Source organism: Poecilia latipinna, unplaced genomic scaffold (assembly GCF_001443285.1).
Source record: "Poecilia latipinna isolate Pla-1442-1.1 unplaced genomic scaffold, P_latipinna-1.0 Scaffold65, whole genome shotgun sequence".
Taxonomy (NCBI): Eukaryota; Metazoa; Chordata; class Actinopteri; order Cyprinodontiformes; family Poeciliidae; genus Poecilia; species Poecilia latipinna.
In genome coordinates, this window is record NW_015112681.1 from 212478 (window position 1) to 235325 (window position 22848).

The 22848-nt window shown below is 40.4% G+C and overlaps 2 protein-coding genes across 6 annotated transcripts in view; one reads left to right on the plus strand and one right to left on the minus strand.

Moving 5' to 3' along the window:
• The window catches only part of LOC106964183 (sorcin-like), a 9461-nt gene extending 6685 nt beyond the window's left edge, over window positions 1-2776 (plus strand). The window contains exons 4-8 of the mRNA XM_015059543.1: window positions 353-396; window positions 481-628; window positions 881-994; window positions 1101-1159; window positions 2227-2776. Of these exons, the coding sequence (XP_014915029.1) occupies window positions 353-396; window positions 481-628; window positions 881-994; window positions 1101-1159; window positions 2227-2253 (392 nt within the window). The 3' untranslated portion in view covers window positions 2254-2776. The remainder of the gene's footprint in view (window positions 1-352; window positions 397-480; window positions 629-880; window positions 995-1100; window positions 1160-2226) is intronic.
• A 228-nt stretch (window positions 2777-3004) lies between these two features.
• Window positions 3005-22848, minus strand: part of LOC106964164 (potassium voltage-gated channel subfamily H member 7-like) — a 65568-nt gene continuing 45724 nt past the window's right edge. For 2 of the 5 annotated variants that reach the window (XM_015059496.1, XM_015059524.1), the window contains 10 exons: window positions 19741-19972; window positions 19482-19649; window positions 19174-19373; window positions 14798-15050; window positions 12610-12815; window positions 10912-10990; window positions 8773-9060; window positions 7239-7398; window positions 5436-5625; window positions 3005-5239 (listed from right to left, as the gene is read on the minus strand). In XM_015059496.1, the coding sequence (XP_014914982.1) occupies window positions 5000-5239; window positions 5436-5625; window positions 7239-7398; window positions 8773-9060; window positions 10912-10990; window positions 12610-12815; window positions 14798-15050; window positions 19174-19373; window positions 19482-19649; window positions 19741-19972 (2016 nt within the window). In that variant the 3' untranslated portion in view covers window positions 3005-4999. Of the gene's footprint in view, window positions 5240-5435; window positions 5626-7238; window positions 7399-8772; window positions 9061-10911; window positions 10991-12609; window positions 12816-14797; window positions 15053-19172; window positions 19374-19481; window positions 19650-19740; window positions 19973-22848 lie in introns of all 5 variants that reach the window. The other 3 variants (XM_015059514.1, XM_015059530.1, XM_015059505.1) reach the window with 2 other exon arrangements.

The following is a 22848-nucleotide window of genomic DNA, read 5'->3' on the forward strand; positions in this document are numbered from 1 at the left end:
AGTTAAACATTGTGTTTCCTTTAAGTCAGGTTTTCTCAGTTCCTCCTGATTTGGCTAAAAATCCAGGTTGATCATTTCCTTAATGGGATCTTCTTCCCCTTTTAAAGAATCTGAATCTCCTGTTCACAGGCTGCTTCAAGTTTAAATATTAGGTGAGATTAGTTTCTGCTGTGGTGGCAGCATCATGAGTTGAGACAGATTCCTGTTAGTTATTAGCCAAATTTTAGTGGAATAAAAATTGGACTTTAAAGTAGTTTCTTGATGTTCAGGGACAAAAAAAAGAAATCACTATTATTAAACTGTAAATTTGCTGCATTTGTAACGAATACCTTTTTGTGTTTTATCTGTGCAGCATTTAGCCTGGAGACCTGCAGGATCATGATTGCGATGCTTGACGTATCCTTTGTGTGACGGGTTCACCCCCCCACCTCCACCTGGACACGTGACCCGTTTATGAAAACTTAACTGGACCGTCTCCAGCGGGACTTCACAGGCAAGATGGGCTTCAATGAGTTCAAGGAGCTGTTCGCGGCTCTGAACGGCTGGAAGCAGAACTTCATGATGTTCGACCAGGACCGTAGTGGAACCGTAGAACCTCACGAGATGTCCCAGGCCATCAACGCCATGGGTGAGAGCGGGAAGCGTTCACGATGACGGATAGCTAGACAGCACCTAAAGGACGGCTCTTAATTAAACTCATTTAGAGCCAAATGAGCGCTGAGCTTATCTTCCATTTATCACTGCAGAGGAAACCGTCACTACTCATTACTTTTTTTTCTTCCTGTTTCTCAATAGATGCACTTGGTTTAAAATGAGTCAAGGTTCAGTTTACCAGAACTCTGTGTGGTTTGCCCCCCACCCCCAATTTGTTCTGCATCAGGTTACCGCATCAGTCCTCAGGGCCTGAATGCAATCATAAAGCGCTACAACAAAGGAGGCAGAATCTACTTTGACGACTACGTGGCCTGCTGCGTTAAACTGCGAGCTCTAACAGGTTAGAACCTGATTGGTTCAGGTTTTCTCACAGAGCCTTTAATAGCCTCTGCTTTGAAACACTGTTAACTGATTCATGTAGTCACTGCTTCCTTTTCCTGTTGCAGACAACTTCAGACGGAGAGACACCATGCAGCAGGGGTCAGTCAGTTTCCAGTACGATGACGTAAGTGCTATCACTTCTTCTTCAGTATGTAGTTTGTGTCAGTAAAGAAGCTTGCACAAGCATCCATCACCTTATGGCCTCATATGTCAACACATTTGGGGAGTTTTGTGGGAGAATGACACACAAAGTGGAAGGAAAGTGACTCATAGTTATACAGTTCTTCTCTGTAGCTCAGCTGCAGCTCACTAATGTTGGATTCTGATCAAGCTAACTTTAAACGCTAACTGGCTGCAAGGTTTTATTCAGGGGTATTGGATTTTGATAATCTGCCAATCAGCATGATTTTTCTTGTACTCCTACAGTTATGTATTGATTTTTTTTATCAATACCATAAAATTCTAAATATATTTGTTAAAGGAACAGCATTATATAAAATTGACTTTTCAGAGGTTTTCATTATGTTATAATGAAAGACAAGGATTTGAGAAATCCTTTAATTTCCAGTGGGAACCGTTCAGCTCTTTGAAACTCTTGTTTGGACCTAGTGCCCCCTTCAAGGCACAGCTCCTTCTCTGAGCAGCACTTCCATGTGACTCCTTCAGACTAGCTGGCAGCAATTGGCAAACATCTGGTGGAACTGCATCTGTTGAGCCACTTTTCAGTGCAATGTTGGTAAAAACACTGCTAAAGGATTAATAGAGGAAAACGGTTGCGGTGACTTCCTGAATGTGTTCAGCAGGAGTTTTTAAAGAGACAGAGCCCCAATTTGTTAAATTAGAAAGTCAAATTTCTTCTATGTCATATTTGAGTTATAAAATGGCACTGTGCCTAGAATACTGGCCCTTTAAAACTTTTGTAAGAGCTGCAAAAACAAGTAAATATTTATCAGAGTTGTTTTTGCATGTGGTGTAATCTAGACTTTGATGGTTGTAGTCCTGGGCAGCCAGTACTTGTATCTGTAGAGTATAAAGGCTTTCCCATAATTCCATGCGCGGACCTGCTATGTTATCTGATGGTGTAATATTTGGACTTTGTGCTGTGATTAAAGACAACAGAGCAGCTTTAGCTGTCAGATTGTTGCTGAATGTGCTTTACCCGTTCTCTCCCTCTGTGTCTTCTGCCTACAGTTCATTCTGTGCACAATGGCCATCTAAGCCCCGCCTCCTGCCCCACAACCAGAGGTCAGAGCGTCCAGGGCAGTCAGGTCAACACCTTGAGCCGGCCAGTATATTACACGGCAGGAAACAACTCCATGTTTGTAACGTTTGCGCTGGATATTTATAATGCAAACACAGACAACATTATTGACATTAGAGGGGAGTTTTGGACAATTCACCTTTACTTTGGAATACGTATAATGAACTAATGCATAAGGAATGTACTTACACCTGTTGTGCCATTATAATCTGAATATATGCTGAAGTATATCTTTTTTATAGTTAATTTACAGTGCATGTTGTGAATCGTGATTGTAGAAGAAATGATCCTAAAGTGGTGATTTAATTTAAAATGACCATTTTCAGCAATGTTTATTATAAAAGATCACATTAGATATTTGCTATTCATGTTTAGCCTGTGATTATTGGTAGTGCCTGAAATCCCACACTCAAAGCCAAACACTCCCTCTTCTGTAACAAATTCATATTTTTGTTAAAATAAACACATTACAATCATTAATTTTTCTTTATTCATTTATACAATTGTGCATTATTTCCCAGTCTATTTACATAGTATACTTCATTTCTTTAAATATAGTTAAGAACAGAAACATTCAGAGTAGCTGTTAAGTGTCGCATTGTATAAAATACAGTGGCAAACGTTTAAAAAAATGCATAAAAACAATTGTGAACAGCACTAGATTTAAAAAGTGACATTTAGATCCAGTACAGCAAGGTTGCTTATCTCTGTGCAAAAGTTTGCAAATCCCATCAAAAGTTCAGCAGACGAGCCGGCGACTCAGCAACTTTTGTTCTGTGTCTCGAGACAGATGATCAAAGGAAGGAGGCGGCACTCTGCTGGAAATACTTGGACAATTTCTCTTTAGGTCTGTTTGATGTCTTTAGTTTGTTTATAATTTTAGATATTCTGCTGGTATGATTTGAGAGATCGGTAAGAACTCGCCTAATTCTGCATGCAGAATAAGTGGATGGAGAAACAGAAAGACTACAGTGCTGGGAAAAGGTTGGTCTCCTCGCAGCTTTCTATTTTTGCACATTTACTTTCAGATCAAACTAATTTTAATGGAAAATATAACTTGAGTTAATACAAAAGGCAGTTTTCATTTGTTACGTGAATAAAAGGACCAAACCAGCATGACCATTTGAGGAAAATTATGGTTTTTAACTTTGACAAATGAAATTTGAGGACTCCATTTTGTATTTACTCTGGCTATATGTCTGAAAATAAAATTAGTTTGATACAAAATGAAACATTCAAAAATAGAAACAAGATGTAAAACACCTTCACACCGCTGTATAGGATAAACATCTTTCTGCCTTGCTACATTAAGAGGTGATGTATTGCATCCATTATCACCAGCATTCCCACAGCAGGCTCAGAAACCGTGAAACACAAACAACCAATGAAATGGGTGCAGTTTAGAAAAATAGGTCTCAGATGTTGTGCTGACTCTTTATATAGAGACCCAGAATCTTTATTGGGGTTGATGCTGGAAACGGATCTACTTCAGCATGCAGATTAAGTTAAAATGATGGTTGTGTATCTGACAGCTAACTCTACTGTTTATGAAGGCTAGTGCAAGCGAATAAAGCCAAACTTTTTTTATCTCTAGTTTTTCTGATTATGCTTTCTTTCAGGAAGTTGTAGTTTCTCAGAAAACAATGGAAGACCTAAAGCATACACCGTCCTGCTCCCAATAACAGAAAAGAAAGTTGATTTAAGGGTATCAGAGTGCCTTGGCCTATCACCATCATTTCACATCCTTTTCCCTGGAAGTGTTACTATGACACTTACAGGAACAGGGCACCTGTCAAACACAATGTACTAAAAACAACCAATTTAACTGAAGCTCTCACTAAATTGGATGATGATTTCAACTCATTTGTCCTACATGACAAAGCAAATGAATGTATCAGAAACTAGCTCCTTAAGTAGGTTTTTCTCTGTTCAGATGGTTGTAAGGTTCAGGTCCACCAGTGTTGCCTGCACTGGCCCGTCATTATTGCTCTCAAAAGGCGAGGTCTTGTTCTTCCGGTTGTGGTGGACGGTAGGCACGCTAAATATACACACAGAGCTCATGGGGGAAAAACGGTTCCAACTTTAAAGCGGTGGCTTAAAATCTACAATACAGGGCAGCGTCACACAATACATGCCATATTTTCTCTGAACTTTGAGGTTAGGTGGTAAGTTCTAGAAAGTATAAGCGCTAACGTAACCTCTAAGCTCTGGTAAAGTAGGGCCTGTATTATTTTGCGGTAATGCCTCAGCGAGTTTCAAGTAGCTTTGTTCCCTATGTAGAGGGTATAGATGTAGAAAACTAGCTACGGTATTCTGAGCATGCCAATCACACCTGAACGCCTCGGGAGTTGCAGCCTGTGTGAGGAACATGCGACAGAACGGAAAACGTGAGAACGTAGATCATGCATATCTAGAAGTAGCACATTAGGTGCTTTGTGTTGCTGGCAGTGGTCTATTTGAACTATGTACAGGATAGCTGATGATGACTTTACATATGTTTAATAATATAGAGTATAAATACCTCAGTATAAATGGATTTTGTACATCTAGATCAGAGCTGGGGAGGGCTGGGCTTCAGAGATGTTCTCAAAAGGAATGGAAGAAAATCTACAGTTTTTAATCCTTTGCATAATTCAGTCTCTTTCTTAGACCCTGAGTCAAGCTTAAGAGAAGACCTTTAGTCTTGAAGGGTTGTGGGCGGGGCTACTGTCCTGGAAGGCCCGGGTCGGACACTGGCCTGTGGAGTCCCAACGTTCCTGAGCTGCTGGGGACGTCAGGGAGGGAAGCCTGCCGCGCCGGCGTGGCCGGACCGCTGCTGCCACTAGTCGTGTGTCTCTGCTCTGGGTAGGGGGCGCTGTCCAGCAGCCCTGCTGGAAGAGTCTGTGTGTGGACAACTGGAGAGGGGTCTTTGGATTTCATAGCAGAGCTCTCTGAGTCGGGGCCCTGAGGAACAGCGCAAAGGTTACTATTGGAAGCACACTGATTTTTTTTTAGAAAACAAAAGCACCACTTCTACAGATGTAAACTGAGTGAATACTGAAAAGCTGTGGTAGAAAAATAAAGGCAACACAAAAGTTTTGAGACAAGGTGTTGGACTCTAGCAGTGTGTGTTAACACACACTGTCCCATTCCGGTTTACCTGTGGCAGAGGCGGAGCTGGGTCCAGGGTGAGGTCCGTCTGGATGGCCGGTGCCGGCTGGACCCTGATGGGTGGGCTGTGGTACTCGGGGCTGGAGGTGACTGTGCTGTAGGCGGGGGGGCCAGCAGCAGCCTGCCTTTGGAGGAGCTGCAGGATGGCCTGGATGTCTGCAGACATCTGGGACTCCAGTCTGATCACACATACGATACACACACACAAATGGTTTTCTGTGGTGAAATCCATCAGTCTGGGTTTCATCAGTCAACTTAATGAGAGAGTAAACCTGGATGAAAAAACTAATCAACACATCTGTTCTCCTAAATCAAGCCTTCTGCAGCTATTTAATTTCTAAACCAAGCCAAACATTAGCAGAGATGATTGCATTAAACTACTTAGCTCTTGCTGTGATCTCATCACTACAGATTATTTATTTACTTTTCTCTTTATTGCTCTGCTGTGCCTGAGCTGGTCGGAGTTTGCGGCTGCAGCAATCAGGATCGTTTCCTCAACATACACTGGTGAGAAATTAAAGGAATGAAAATGAGTAAAAACCATCGGTTATACAAGTCGGCTGTCAACACCCACTTAAAACACTAGAGGGAGACACTGAACTTCCAACCTGATACATTACCCTCTGTAATAGAAGTATAGTACCTTTTGTCATGTCCCTGCTACAAACTTTGTATTTTATGACACAAAGTACATGCAAAGAGAACAGACTATGGTGTCAATCTGAATGCCATCTCATTAGTTTGCCAGGTGATTCTTCAGAGGGAGTAAGTGCTGCAAGAACCACACCAGTCAGCATCAATGTGAATAATGACAGATGAAGAATCATTATGGTTAACGAAAATGGACGACTTTAAGAACGTGGTGTACCTAAAGTTGACGTGTTAAAAGCAGAGAGAAAATATCAAGGACTAAAGTGACTTTGGAAAACTGATGTCTAAAAACCCTCCAGCTGCAGCTCATGTGGGTCTGAACAAACCAAAAACTACTTGAACTGAAATCCTGCAGATGATCAGTTGAGTGTTTATCACCAGGCATGAACAACAACAAAAAAAAAAAAACTATTTGTTTTCTAACTTGTGACTATGTTCAAGACATGGTCCGTTTGCTCAAACAGTCACAAATAATGGGTTAGTTAAAGCAAACTTTCAACCTGAATATAATTAACAATAAATGTTCATCTTAATGTGCACCTTTTCAGTCATACGATGTAAACAATTTGGTTTATGTTCAGAGCAGCTGCACTTATATTGACAAACTGCAGACTGATGGACTCTGTAAGTACATTTTCTTTGTGAAAGTAATCAGAACCCCTGAATAACTATGTGCTATTTTGTCTATCACATGAAATTGATCAAAAGTTGTGGTTTTACTGGGAATACTTTTTTTAAAGCACTGTAAAGTTTACTTGACATTGCATCAGTGGCTGAACAGTAGAAAAAAGCAGCTCAGGAAGTTGTTTTCTGGCGCTGTGCGAGTTCGTTGTGATGTAGAAGTCTGCACCTCGTAGCAGCGTTCTATAAATAGCCTCTGCCTGGCTGCTTCCCCCTCATCTGGATCAGAGCAGCAGCCAGGAGCCCCGCCAGCCGCTCACTGTTCCCCCTGCATAAGCCTCCCCTGTCTGGTCTCAAACGTATGTGCGAGTTCTCAGCCAATTAGAGTTTAAATTATGGACCCCGCTCTGTCAGCTGTAGAGGAAGGTGATGAAAAATAAAAAGACCTATTACAGGAAATGGAGTCAAACGCAGCAGTGGGCTATCGGGTGAAGATCCTGACGTCTGAACCTGCTCCCACCTGTTCAGGTGCTGCTGCAGCAGATCCAGCCGTTGCTCCACCTCTCCGTAGGTGAGGTCCGTGTCGCTGTCGTCCTCCCCGGCCGTGTCTCGATTTTGAGCCGACTCCACAGCCGCTGCCACGCCGGGATGAGGCTGCACCCAGTCCTCTGCCTGGAGCTCTGGGAGGAGATGGGAGGTTAGTAGAAACCCTGTGCCTGGCGGGGGGACGCCAGACATATTGAACTTTTAACATTTTGGCATAGAAAAGAGATTAATTACACTATTAGGTGAGTTTTGAAAATCAAAATGAACGCCTCATGTTATAGGTTTTTATTTCTCAAAAATATGATAAAGCACAAATCAGTTTTCTTCTATTTCACAATCCCCTGCTGAAGGGAGTAGCATGATGCTGCCACTGCCATGCTTCAGGAAGGGGATGCATGCCACACTCCTTGGACAAAAACGTGTTGATCTATCCCATAGAAGGTCAAGAAGAGCAGCACTGTAATGTGACAAACTGCGTAAAAGTTGAAAAAGTATAAATACTTTCTATACATTTTTCAGATTTTTCTCTGAATCTCTGCCGCACCAAAGAACGTACTCAGCCAGTCGGGCTCTCAGCAGGAGATTTCTTCTGCCTCCTTTCAGAAATGAATGGCTGGAGATTAAATTGACATTCCTTCCCTGGGCTGTAATCAATATCGCTGCTCTCTACCTTGGCAGTAATCCTCTTACAGCTGTAACAGCTGAATTATGGGATATTACTATCAAATCAACGCGCTGACACCGTTTCCTCATCTCGCATGCCGGCGGCGTTACGGCATGCGAGCTGCAGGTTTCTGTGGGCCGACTGAAGGCGGCGACGGCGCTGTTCTGTTTGGAGAAAATGAAGCAGCAGACACAACGTAGTCGCTGTGGGAACGTGGAGAAGTTCTGCCCAGATCCCCCGTTACAAATCAAACTTTACACGTTATTTTGTTCCTTCTGTCCTGTGCATTAGTGAGTTACTGTTCACTTTAACACTAATCATTATAGAATCATCACATAAGTATAGTGTGACACTAATTTTTGCTTCTTCCTAGTAAATTGTACAAAGGTAAAGAATTTCTGATTTTATACAAGTTTAATTTGAATAAATATTAACCATATCAGTGCTGCGACTAGATTAAACATTTTTATTGAGTTCATTGCAGGTTTGTAATGAATTTATTTGAAAAGAATATATATACACAAAATAAGCAACATTTTCAATTCAAAAACACTGTTTGCTGCTAAATCAAAAATAAATGGCCATAATGTTACATTTTTTAAATATTATAGTGTTTCAGGAACAGAGGATGCTACCATTAGCATTGCTGACGTCTGCTGCTACATCACGTTTAGCATAGAGATGCTATTTTAGAAATTAACAGCTTTGCTGATAGGTTAACTGCTTTTAGCACAATTTAGTCTTTACCAGCGTCCAATCAGATAGTTTTTAAGACAAGACTGATTGTCTTTGCTTAAAAACTAGTCACTCTTTACTGTTAAATGAGCCTGAAGGACAGAATCACCTTTATATTCCTGGTTCTGTGTGTTTCCTTCAGCCTGTGCCTCAGGAGCCCCGCTCAGCCCGAGACCCAGGGTGTGGTCCCTAACAACCGGGTAACCAAGCACACCAGAACACAAGGGCCTTTGCTCCTCTTCCTCTACCCTGCCTTCCTCCTCTTCCTCATCCTCATCCTTGTCTTCCTCTCCCTCCTCAGCAGACTCTTTCCTGTCCTCGGCCGGCGAAGAGGCGTAGACGCCGCAGCCCTTCTTGGCATCGCAGTGCGGGGCCGCCGGCTCCTTGTTGTGTGAGCCTGTGGGGAGAAACGGTAATCAGGGAACAGGAAGTTCTACGCTCAGACTTCCTCTGGGATGACAACAGGTGGAGACTGGCTTTGCTTTGGGGGTTAAACTGAGGACAAACAGGTTGAACCTTTTAGGTTTACATCAGCTAAATGTCCTCAGAACTCAGGCAATCACATGTCACACTTTGTTTTTATATTAAGAAGACAATAAATTGTTGTTTTTGAGATTTTATGCAAAAGTTTAAAGTAGGGTTAAGTTAATATCTAAGACTTTAAAAAAGAAAAACTATAGATGCTCCCAATCCAATATAACTAAGCTTGAACAATTTGGCAAAGAAGAACGGTTCTAGATTTAGAAAGTGGTAATCAGTAACTTTCATAATCATAATCAATGTGAATGTTTTCCCCGTGTGTGCTGGTTATAAAACGATCAGTTTGCTCAGTCTGTGCTCTCTGTGGTGGTAAACTCACAGACAGCGGCTGTATTCAGACAGCTTGTAGCCATGGCGACCAGTTAAATTGTTCTGAAGCCGAGCCGAATGCCGAGTGCTGTTGTGTGGACTCATCTTTGTGTACATGCAGTCAAATTACAGCTGCTCCCATCTTGGGGCTGAGAGAGCAGACCCGGGGTTGGGAAGTCGAACGTCTAACAAATTCCTCTGACTCTAATCTTCTGACTGCTGAGAGTCTGCAGAACCGACTGAAGTGATGTCATCAGCAACACCAACACTTAGGAGCTCAGGATCTATTACTCTTAAAAACTGCTGCTTTGTTTTCAACCAAACGCTAACGGAGACGGAGCTTCGTCAGTCTTCACAGGCGGCCATTTTGAAATGCAGTCAGACTTTACTAAATCTCTTAAAAATGGAGAAATAAGTAATGTCTGGCAGCCATATTGGATTTCTAGGCAAAATGTCAACATTTTGACAGAACGAAACTCAGAAAAATTACTAATATTTCATTTTAAGTCAAAATCAATACCGCTCAGATTGAAGCTAAATTTGGTTAGGAAAAAACAAAAAAACTACATAGAAAAATACTACACATCTCAGCTATGACACATTCATAGCCTGCGCAGATTTTACTTTCCCCTGGAATAACTTACAAATGTGAAGATTACAGTGTAATGGATAACAGTAGGTGGAAAACCAGCTGCTTGTTTTAGCTGAGGACAGTCTGGAGTGAGAACAACTCCACATGATGCCGGTGTTCAGCCAGCCTAGCTCATGTTGCAGCTCTGACCTGCTAACGGGGGAGGTGAGCGGTGTGCTGCGGTGTGCTGCAGGCCTCGGTGTGCTGAACCATTTTTAGGCCCACAGAGGAGCGTCTTTTTTTGACTCGGCTCCACCTGTTCTGGGTGCACAGGTGCAGGGAAATGTCCTTGTTACAACAGATGTCCTGATGATCAACACATGCTTGTGGCCACAAAAAACACCGACTGATGTTTAAACACCCATGTGGGTTCTCAAGCCTATGGAGTAATTCTTCCTAAAGTAAAGTTTGTCAAAGCGAGCGTAGCTTGTTGATAACAGCTGTGCAATAGAAGGTCAGAAACTTTATCCTGTGAACTTTGAAGATGAGACTCTGACCTACTATCTGGGTTCCATGTTGATATTTTGGATGAGTTGAGCCAGCAGAGAAGTTTAGACGTCCAGTTAGAGATCAAGAGACCAGAACAGTGAAAGAACAAGAACATAAACTCAAAGATCCGTTTAAATCCCAGAGTGTTGATCTATTGGGACGTTTACCACATTTAGTCACATTAGGAGCGCTAACTTCAATTCTGATAATATGTTACGTTTTTTTTTTTCTTGTAATCTTTGCAGTTATTTTCAGATTTGTAGAATTATTCAGGTTTACCTGTGGAGGATTTCCTCTTGTATGAAACCCGTCTGCGGCTCTTCACGTCCGCCATGTTAGGGTCACTGGGGTAGGTCGTCTGCACAGCAGGGAACATGTGGTCAGGTTCAAACCTTCTGCCCAGCAAAAACACTCGACTTTTAAAACTTTATTACAATATTTCATGGAAAAACCACGTCATCAGTGTGCTACGGTGGGAATTTATGCAGAGACCAACACAAAGTACTGCTGGGTCTGTTAGGATACATTATTCTGGACAATAGATTGTTAAAAAAGTTATTGCGAGAATTGACGACGTTGTTTTGAGACATTCATCCATTTTCTTTACACCCTTCAGGAGGGGTGCTGGTGCCTCTCCAGCTAACGTTCCGGGCGAGAGGCGGGGTCAACCTGGACAGGTCACCAGTCTCACAGTGTTTTGAGACAATTTTCAAGTAATTTGATAAAAAATACAAAACATTTAACATAGAAACAGGAAGACATTTAAACACAAAACAACAAATAAAATGAATTCTTTTTATAAAAAAAACATAATATTTTTGAGCCTAATCGTTTTTCATTAAAACTCTTGATGAGCTGTATGTCAGCACAACTCAAAGTGCAAATAAAACATTAAAAGTTAAATCTTGTATATCTGTGTTATGAGGAGCTCGATCTTAGAGGTGATGATTTATGGTTGGAAATTATAATTCATGCTGAAAAAGGGACATTTTTCCTTTATGGAGAAAAACAAGTTCATCTCTGAGGATCTGCAGAAAGCATCTTGCTGTCGATGAACAACCTTTAACACCTGAATGCTTAATGACACTAAAAAATAAAAAAAAAAGTGCTTGGAGAGAATGTTGGAGAACAACTACAGAGAACAAGTCCTCCTAATGTTACTTTCCATTTAAAACTTTATATTAATTCTGTCTTTTCACAAGAAAAAGTAAAAAAATAATTAGATTAGTTCATTCATACTGAAACACCTTGAGTCATTGTTTCTAAATCTAAACTAAAATCAGATACAATCACAGCTGCACATTAACCCAACAACCTCAACACTAAGATTAAGTCAATTTTAAGGCTATTAGCTTTTTTTTATTGGCATAAAAGTACACCACACTGTTCAGAATACCAGTTTTGGAACTAATCCCAATGAAATACATTAAAGTTTGTGGTTGTGCCATGACAAAATATTTAAAGGCTTAACTTGTCCGAGTGTCTTTATCCTGCAGAACGTGGACAGGTTGTGACCTTTTGGGTTTTAAAGTGAGTAACAGGAACTGTGTCCGGTGTCGTTAGGTCACCATGTCTGTCCTGTTTTCACCGTAATCTCACCGTGTTTCTCATGTGTCTGATCTCCTCGGCCCTCTTTAAATAAATAACCGAAGACAACTACGACCTGCGTGCCAGCTCTCTAGTTAAAAGATAAAACGACACAGTAATGCAGACTAACATGCTCCCTCTGTCTCTGTCTTCCAGTAAAGCAGCAGTGAAAAGAAAAAAGTCCAACTCAGCGAAAACGTTTCCGAAGAGAATGACTGAATCAAGTAAAGAGGGGCTAAGCAGAATTAATCAAGAAAAGCTTTCATTCCAGTCAATGGTCTTTTAAAGTAAAGCAGAATCAGTGGTTTTTACTTCAAAGGCCTCAAATCCCTTTGAATCTCTTCGATCAGACCATCTTCAGGTCGCTGGTTTCACCTTCATGCTGGCTACCTTCGCGTTTTCATCCCGGAGATCAAAGGTCAGCTCCAGGTTGGTGAAGAAGTGGTCGGCGAACTCCGGGTACATGTCGAGCACCTCCAGGATCTCCTCCCTCTGGATGGTGTGCAGGTCACAGTAGCTGAGCGCGCGGACGTCCGCGCACGACTTCCCCGGCTTGGCGAACAGGTGGATCATCTCACCAAAGATGTCGTTTTTACCTGGAGAGCGCGCGGGAGGACAAACGTAAAAGATAAAGAAACATGAGTCAGGACACACTTATCATCACTCCTGGTTGTTGATCACATGAGGAGGAGGGATGTGGTTCAAGTTTTCCGCAGAAACCGATGGTAGAGGTGCAGAAACCTCACTTTGTAAGTTAGAAAATACATTCCGATGAGTCTCATTTGTCAGATTAACATATCTTTTTAAAATAACCTTTAAGCAGGTATTACACAGGCTTTTAATTGAAACCACATTTCTGTTTTTTGTATATTTTTTATTGTAGTATTCTAATTTTAAATGTGTTTTCAGGAGCTGTTAGCAGCTAAGAGAAAGAAAGTTTTTCAGTCGTCACTTTTGTCTAAATTCAATTTAATTCACAAACACTTTATTGATCCCAAAAGAAAATATTAAACATTGTTGTAACTCCTTTAATTAAAAAGTTACTAATTAGGTTTTTAAATCCAGTGGTTATTAAAGTAGATCTATTCAATGCTAGTAAATAATGAGAACTTCATGACATTTTAATATAAATATTGATGGTAATCAGACTTTATTCAGGTTATTGATCTGTGTTTGTTATATTGCTAACATGGTGAAAGTAACTCGAGAATATAACTAGTTTCAGTATCTGAAAACCTACTGTCTGGTAGTGGAAACCAAATTAGAAAACCAGTTTGGGCACTGGAGGCATTTCATTACAGCTTCAGACTGGGACTACGTTGTGAGGAGAGAGAACTCGTAAAGTGGAATACACCTGCTGGTTTTATGGGATGAGGGGAAAGGAGAGCAAATGAAAAATGCTCTAATTATATCTGGAAGATGTCGATAGCAATTTGTGCTTCAGCTGCAGCTGTGGTCATGCTTGGCATACCAACATAGACAATCACACACACACACATGCACAAAATATCTCTCTAACCTTTTTATTTTCTGTCATTTTACTTTCATCATCATTTCTTCTTCTTCCTCCCTTCTATTTTTATCTGTCTCTATCTGCAGCCTGGCTCTTTTTTCCCTCCATTACCAAACACACTGAATTTCCTGTTACTTTCATTCCATTATGTGTCCGCCCCCACTCTCTTCTGTTCACTTCATCTTGGGGAACTTTACACAAAACGCCAGCGAACCCAGTCGTATCGCAGCGCAACATAGCCATCTGCACTTAGTGCTAAAAAGACGGGAGTTCAAAGCTAAGCAGCCTACACTGATGGGACCGTCAATTTGTTCTTCTTTTGATGCTTCACAGTGACTCATTAACAAGGCTAATTAAAAACCATGTGCATTTCTACTTTAATTTCTGAATTATGAGTCTGTCTGTGTGGGTGACGCCACTATAACCAGTGATTCAGTTGCAGCAACCACACTTTGTAACTAATGCAGAGTCATCACGACGGGAAGAAGCAGAGAAATGAGGGGCGAGTTAGATAAGCTGTAAAGGTAACTGGATGTACAGGGTTTGATTTATTCGTGCACAACTTTACAGTTTTTTGGGAAAGATTTTGTAAATTGCATTTTTATTTCCTTTTGTTTCACGATTACACACCAAACATACACAAAAACCCAGAAAAATACTCAAACAAACTGAGTAGTTGGTTTATTTGAGATATGAAATGCTGTTGGTGTTTTTTCAAGTTACGTGGAACTAGTTAGTAATTAGTTAGTAGCCATTTCTTCAAGAAAGCAACCCAGTTACTGTACTGATTACCTATTTTCAAGAGTAATTCTTCTGTTTCGAATAGATATTAAAAAAAAAACAATGGAGAAAAAAATACAATTGTTGACTTTTAAAAAAGAAAATTTCCAAAAGTCAAACATTTTCCACTTTTGAAATTCTGAAAATCCTGTGGTTTTTCTAGAAAACTTTGATTTTTGGGAGGACCTTCACCCTTTATTTTTGTTCTATCTACAGTGGCACTGATACTCTGTCATACATCATTAAAAAGTGCTGCCGGGGTTTGAAGATAAAGCATCAACTCACCTAGAATGGCCACCACGATGTCATCTTTCAGGATCTCGATGGAGCCGCGCGACACAAAGTAGAGCGCCGTGAGCACGTCTCCACTGTGGACCAGCGTGTCTCCAGGGGGCGCATGGGTGGTCTTAAACCTCATGGCCAGGGCGCGGAGGCAGCCCTTGGTGGCCCCGCGGAACGCCTTGCACTCCTGGAGGAGGCTCTTGTTCAGGTGGAGGCAGATATCCGCCTGCAGGCACTCTGGGAAACCCTTCAGCACCTGGGAAGGAGTTAAAGGTCAAAGAACGTGTGAATGGCTGCGGAAGTGTTTTCAAACTGCGACTTTCTTGTGTGATTTTCGTTCAGGCTGATGTTTGCATGTCAATTTGAAAAGTTTTTCCAGAGAAATTTGCTACAGTTGCCACGTGTGTTCTCCCCTTCTTCTCAAAACCTAAACCGCACAGTTACAAAAAACAACAAAACAAAGCAAAAAAAAAAACACAAGCTCCTTCACAGAGTTTTTAGAGAACGTTAGAGCGGACAAGACAGAACATTTACAGATTCATTTAAACGACAGCACAGATTGAATAATGTTCTCTATTTGAAAGTTAAATCTTAACATGTACATGAAAAGAACTAACACTTGAACCCCTACATATTTTATCAAATTACAAACACAAACTTTGTGTATTTTAAAATGTATTTTATGCGACAGACAAACAAGGTAATGAATAAATGTGAAGTGAACTTGTTTCTTTTTGTTTAATTGTTATCTTCCCAAATGCAAATCTGTAAGATTCTGGTCAGGGTTGACCAAAGAATACTATGCCGGCATATCAGGACCACTGGAGATAAAAAATAAAGTACGTTTTCATCAAAAAATCTCTGAAATTTTCTAGAAAACACAAGGAAACTTCAGAGTTTGAAAAGTTGAACATTTTCTACTTTTGAAACTCAGAAAATTCCCAAAGGCCTATATGTTTTGACTTTTCAATCTTCTCACAGATTTGTGGGATTAATACCAAAATTTGGACTTTTCAAATTCAGAAATTTCCACATTTTTCAGAAAGTTTCTGATATTAATCTCAAAATTCCTGTCTGTTTGGGGGAAAAATTACTCTAAAAAAAAAAAACTACAAAAAAAAAAAAGAAAATCTGGAATGGCGCTAATATGCTGAAGTAGAATACAGTACAATCTTGCCAATTATTTCAAAAACATAGTATTTTAGCCTCTAGACCAGTGTTTTTCAACCACTGTGCTGCGGCACACTAGTGTACCGTGAGTCAGGTGTGCCGTGGAAATTATCCAATTTCACCTACTGTATTTTCCGGATATAAGCCACTACTTTTTCCCTACACTTTGAACATGCGACTTTTCTGTGGATTTTTCTTCAACCACCAGGGGGCGCTTTGGCAGGAAGTGAATCATTGGAAGTCAAATTTGCAAATCAAAGAAGAAAGCGCTATTTTTCATGTAGAACAAGCACATGCTAGCAGCAGGCACGACAGAGAAATGCTTTCAAACTCATATGATGCAGCTTCTAAGTTCAGGAGTATCGATCTGGCAGTACAGGAGGGAAATAAAGCCGCTGCACGTAAAGTGGACGTGAACAAAACTGGATTTGGAGACGGAGAACTGCGTCCTTAATATATCCAGCAGGTATTAGGATGCAGCCCTCTGCTGCCCTCTTCTGGGTCCCTATAGGAAACCGAGAGCAGCAGAGATACCAGCGGCCTGTAGCCCGGTGTGGCTTATATATGCAAGTTTCCGGGGAGGGGGGGGTTTCAAAAAATGTGAAGGTACGGTTTATAGTATAGTGCGCTCATAGTCCGGAAAATACGGTAATTGGTCTTAAAATATTTCTTGAAAGCGAATTAATTATCTGCAAATAATGCCATCTTTGAGTGTCTTTGCTGTCGAAGCGACTAGCAGCGTAATCATGTAATTTTCTTACCACTAGATGGCAGTAGATACAGAGCATTTTACATTAAAACAAGAGAATTACTACATTCATGCATCACACACCAGTGTTGTGGCACTGTTGAGGTGTTCAGGTGTATTTTTGAAGTGGACATGTTAAGTGCAATTTGAAATAAGAAATGTAAAATATGATAAAAATTAATTTTTGTGTTTGATTCCTATTTAAGACACTTTGATAAGAATGGCTATATATGTAATATAGGCGGCTACAGAGTATCTTTGTTTACATTTTTGGATGGTGGTGTGCCTCGTGATTTTTTCAATTAAAACAATGTACCTTGGCTCAAAAAAGGTTGAAAAACACTGATCTAGAGTCAGTCCCAAAAGCTGGTAGATGTAGTTCTATAAAGTATTTACTTTATGTTGGTGTAGCACAAAAATCCAAACAATAAATTTGTGTCTGCAATGTAATAAAATCAGAAAAGGTTCAAAGAGTATTAATAAAATCACAAATCATCTTAAAAACTCTTCTTAGGAGGTTAGCCTGTAAAATACAGCAGTTTTAGTTTGAATAATTTTTTGCTTTTGCTTTTTTACATGGACTTTTTTACACGGTAACTTATAGTACACTTACCATTTATTTAAAGACAAAACTACAGAGAACACAAAACAACTAATATTCCTCGGACAGCTTGAGCTGACTGTAAATAAGCACCACGTTATCAGATGCTGGAAGGCAAAGGAAAAACAAAAACACTTCTTGGGGACACGTAAGTGACAGTTCAAATGAGTAAACACAATTCTTCTCTCTGTTGTTTTCACATCTAAAACTCAATGTGCCGGTAAGACGAGCAGCGCAAAAGAAATGTTGCCTCAACTGATTTTCTGGCTCTAACAAACCTTTTGTTGCTCGTTACCAAAAAATATGTATATAAAAGAAAAAAAAAAAAAGCTTTGGATTTGAAAAAGAAAGACTGAACAACATTTGGCAAACGCAGGTGCCACCACAGCGTCCACAGCCAAGTGTCCCACAGTGGGAGGGAAACCTGGCAGTGGAAGGCGAGGCAGTGCCCACTCTTCTAGGCATGACTCACTCTGTCTCTGATATCCAATGAATATCATGGGGTTGTGTATGGATACACAGACTTCATGCAGAAAGCACCTCCTTCAGGCCACATGCAAGCCCATCAGTGATAGACTTATTAGTTGGCCTATTTAGGACAATTACTGTTATGGGTGTTTTGTATTTTGTATTTTTTTTTAACAAAGACATGCTCTGAACAGTGAATTTACAGTGTAAGCTGTGTTTCGACTGTTTCCTACCCAGAACCCCTCTCTCTCAGAACCACTTAAAACCTGCAGCTCTAATCATCTGAAAAGATGGATCACCTTTTCAGTAACACCAATAACGGATTAAACTCAAACAGAATTAAATGTAGCTAACAGATGTTTATGAAAAGGATAACTGCTTATGATACAAATAACAGAAGGCTGCTTTACAGCCGTGGAGCTATAATCAAAAGCTCTCCCAACGGTGGCTACAACCACCATTGATGTTTACAAAAGTCTGTTTTGTAAACATGTGAAATAACTGATAACTTTGTAGAAAATAGATTTCCAATTCATTTTACAGATATTAACTTTTGATCCTAAACCAATTAAGCAGAAAAATGTGTCTCCATGTAAAGACCGACTCTGATGCACTTAAACTCTTAATAATATCCAATGCAAGGCAGGTTGAGATGATTTTATCTGCATCTCAAAATATGCAGATAAAACATTATACTCATAGTTTAAAACCTTAAAATATAGCTTTGGTCACTGACAAACTTGTTGTCAGTGACCAATAAATTTGGTACTTGCAGTCGAAACGCACCTTAGGTAATGTGACTGAAGTGACAAAAATATGGCTTTTAGTAACGTGCATATCTGGGGCAACAATGAAAAATACAGCAAATTAAACAAAACAAAACAAAAAAATATCAAAAAGTACAAAAATACTCGAAGCATTCCACTACAACTGTGATACACATAAGATCTACCACTGAAGGACAGAGAGAAACATGAGGTGAGTTAGCACATGTACCTCCTGCTCTTACCAGAGTGGCGGGGTCAATCCATTTGACATGGCAGACATGGAAAAGACAAACTTGTATAAGTACCGTGAGCATCATCATGATAAGTAAAGCCGAGTTACTGCCTGAATCCAAAGTTTTGTTTCAAATGTGGCTATGACTGAACACTGAGTGGTATAACAAATGAAAACATTATACTATGCCAATGACATTGCAAGGGAGCATCACACTGATTTGGTAAGAGCACTGTTCAGGACAGGCTAGTTGACATTCAGCAAAAACTGGGTTCAAAACATCCAACTCACAAATGAAACTGGAGGAGAGAGAGAAGGAACAATGGGAAGCAAAAACAAACTCTTTGTATTTCTCTTTGTAAACGTAACAAACCAAAACACTCCAACTCCTACCATATTCATGTCGATGCCATTGGTGTATGTCCACGCGTGTTGGAAATACTCCTCCAGCCTCTGTCTGAGCGGGTTGGGGATCTGATGGAAGCGGATGAATTCTTTGACTCGCAGCATTTGGAGGTGATAGCGGGCCGTGCCAGAGTACAACCTCTGGATGATGGCAGACACATTCCCAAAGATGCTGGCATACATTAGAGCTGGCAAACGAACCCAAAGTTCAGTGATGAATACCGGTAGGTGCATAAACTGAGGGTGGAATACGCAAGTGAATAAATGAAACTTTAGGAAAAAGCATGGTAACTTACATCCAATGAGCATGACACAGATGGAAAAGATCTTCTCAGAGTTGGTGTTGGGGGAGACGTTCCCAAAGCCCACACTGGTCAGACTACTGAAGGTGAAGTAAAGAGCTGTGACGTACTTATCTTTGATGGAAGGGCCTGAGCTGGGGTCACTGTAGTTATATTTCTTTCCTTAAGGAGGAAAAAAAAATGACAACATCGAGGAGTTTTATTTGATTGTGCATTTTAACTGTGTGGTGAAGGTTGTATTACCAGAAAGTACCTATTGACACGCCGAGATTGTCCAGCCAGCCGATCTTATGCTCCAGGTAAGGCTTTTCCACGTTGCCAATTGCATACCAGATGCAGGCCAACCAGTGGGCGATTAGGGCAAATATACACATGAGCAGCATGAGAACAGCGGCACCGTACTCTGAGTAGCGGTCCAGCTTACGAGCAACTCGCACCAGGCGGAGCAAACGGGCCGTCTTTAGCAGGCCGATCAGAGTGGTGGTCTGGAAAAAACAAAGCAAAAGAGACTCAGATATATGGAAAAATGATCAAAAAAGTTGACGTTTTCCCTTTTATTGTGTGGTTGTATTGTCTTAATTTCTTTATCTTTATGCTCCCTAGTCTGCTGTGTCTTTTTGTAAACAGTGTACAGTCCCAATATCTCTCCTACAACACCAACAAGTCTGAACATTTGAAGGCATTTCTTGCAGTATATTCAGTTTTCTAATTGTGGCCTTTGACTCAAAAAAGGACACTAATGGCACTAAGTATTTATTTTCAAAAATCCAATAAAATACCTTTACGTTTGTGGTTGTAATGTGACAAAGTTAAAGGAATGTGTGCACTTTTGCAGAGTGAGAGGAGAAAGACAGGATTTGCTTGCTTTTATTGCAACATTTCTGTTTGTGGGTGTCCTGCTCTGTAACCCCATGCTTCAGCGTACCCCAGCCTGCTTAAATAACAGACAATGTGAACATAGTGGAGTTGGTTGGGTGGGGGTGGGTGAAAGGGCATACAGTACAGTTATGACACTTCGTCCCAATCTATTAGTGTCATGCAGTTGCAAACACAAAAAGAAAGAAAGCTAATTGTTCCTACCACTCCTTATCACGCCTGACAATTACACTAATATCCTGGGGGAAATCAGTAATCCACCGTCTCCGGCAATAGCAGGGCTTCTTCACATCTACGCTTGTTTAATTACACCTCATGTGCATGCAAGAGTAAATATAACAGATTATTGCAAAAGATTAAAGCGGTCAGTATTATAGACGGATGATTGAATTTCTGTTGGAGTGTTTTTTTTCTGATAGGTCCGTTACAGAACCTGCATCCGTCCAATCTCACCCTGAAATCTCCTCCCTCATCCACTGCGTTGCATTCTGCCAGCAGAATCTGCCCTTGGTGCTGACAACTCACTGAGCAGCGAATGAGTCATATAGAAACAGATGAGGCCTAAATTATCTAGTGCACATTATCTGTGAGCATGCACCGCCTTAGGTGTAGCGCAGCTGACGGAGTGACCTGGACAGAAGACACGGCGCGCATCCACCACATGCAGAGTGTTGGCTGAGAACCTGAGTGTGGTAACTGAAAATCATGTCGGATTTAAGACCAAATCAAATTAGAATTGGAGTAAAAATATTTGAAAACCAAGGTCTATTGACATCTTGTTTGTCAAGATTGACTGAAGCTTGTGGTTCCTGTCTACCAGCGTTAAAAATGACTGGAGTGACTCTGATTTGAGCATTCAAATCGTCAAGCATTTCGGTGGCAGCATCTTGCAAAATGACATCAGTCAAGTAACCAGATCTCCTCCCTGACATGCGGTTTCACTTTGTTATTCTTTTATAATGCTGCTTCCTGTAACACCCCGAATGGAAATTAGAGTCATGTAATGCTCTTAATGACCAAGCGTCATCTTATCTAGGAGACATCATAAAACCAGCGTAGCCCAACTGAGCATATCGCTCTCAGGGAGATGGCATAATTTTGTTTCCTCTCAATTTCTAAAGGTGGAGAGGAAGCAACCTGATCTGCCAATAAAATATATAATAACTACTTTGATCCACAGTTGGATATGATGCTTTTTTATATAGAGTCCAATCATGTTCCACTTAGAGGCTTCCTGTTTCATGATGTTCACATTGTCTATAGAGTGACTTATCAAAAATACTTAGAGTAAAGAGGTTGAAAAGTTAAAGATAGTCAGTAAAGTCTGATGTTTTCTTTACTCAATGATTAGCTTTAGTTTGTCAGTTATTTTAGGTTTCTGGTTATTCAGAGAAGGTAGAGAAGACACCGTCTATATGAATCTGTTACTGAAAACATAACAATGGATCAGGAGGTAGCATTGGTAGGGAAATAAGGGATGGATGCTGGTGAGTCCTGTAGGGAAATTTATCGCCACAAAATTTCTTTCCCAATCTGCCAGCCTGCAATGCTAAAAGCCTTTTTTAGACCATCAAAGGCGACCCTGTTAGAAGACGCTTCAAATTATCTTGTCATAGCTGAGCAATAAAACCAAAAACACACAAGAGTCACATGTCACGTGTTGTTTCCAGGCAACAAAAGGTGCATAAAATGTCTAAATATATTTCAAGCTGCTGTATAAAAAGCTGAAAAGCAACATCTTCATGGAGGTGCTATTTTTAGCTGCTGCTGGTGATTGGAGGAGCTAAAAATACATCCCGTCTTGTCATTCTCTGCATTTTGACAGTGTGCTTAGAACACAACGGGAGCACACATTCTGTCACTCCACAAGTCATCCAGCATCATCATGCCAGTTGTCGTCGTCCTTTTTGTTTTTTTCCAACACCTTCCACTCACTCCGGCCCCCTGGCTATGGACTCCTGCCAAGGATCACATAGCTAATTGCAAATTATGACCGAGAATCAAATGGTTGACATTTCCTTCTACAAGCAGCAATCGCAATGTGTTCTGTGCTTGAGGGAGAGCCAAAATATGTGCAGCAGAATCTGGCATTTTAATCAAATGCCTTATTTTGCCTTGACTTGAAAATATAAGCAAGAGATTAAAAAAAACATACTCTTATCAAAGCAGTTTAAGGCTGGAGAAAGATAATAAAAACAGCCTCATTAATGACATTATCTGCAAAGTCATAGCTACGGCTAAAATGAATTATTGGAGTGCCTAAAGTATTTTTCTTTCCTAATTATATATATAAAATTAGTTAAATATGTCAAATTAAAGTTTTTAAATTCTGTTTTCCATTTCTGTTACTGTTCTGTCCACCTTTCGCTATCACAGCGTAAATTTTACACTTGTGGGACTAATAAAGGATTATCTTATCTTAACTCTGACTCTTATTGTATTTCTAATAACTATTAATAATACAATATTGAGGTAAATTAAGTGA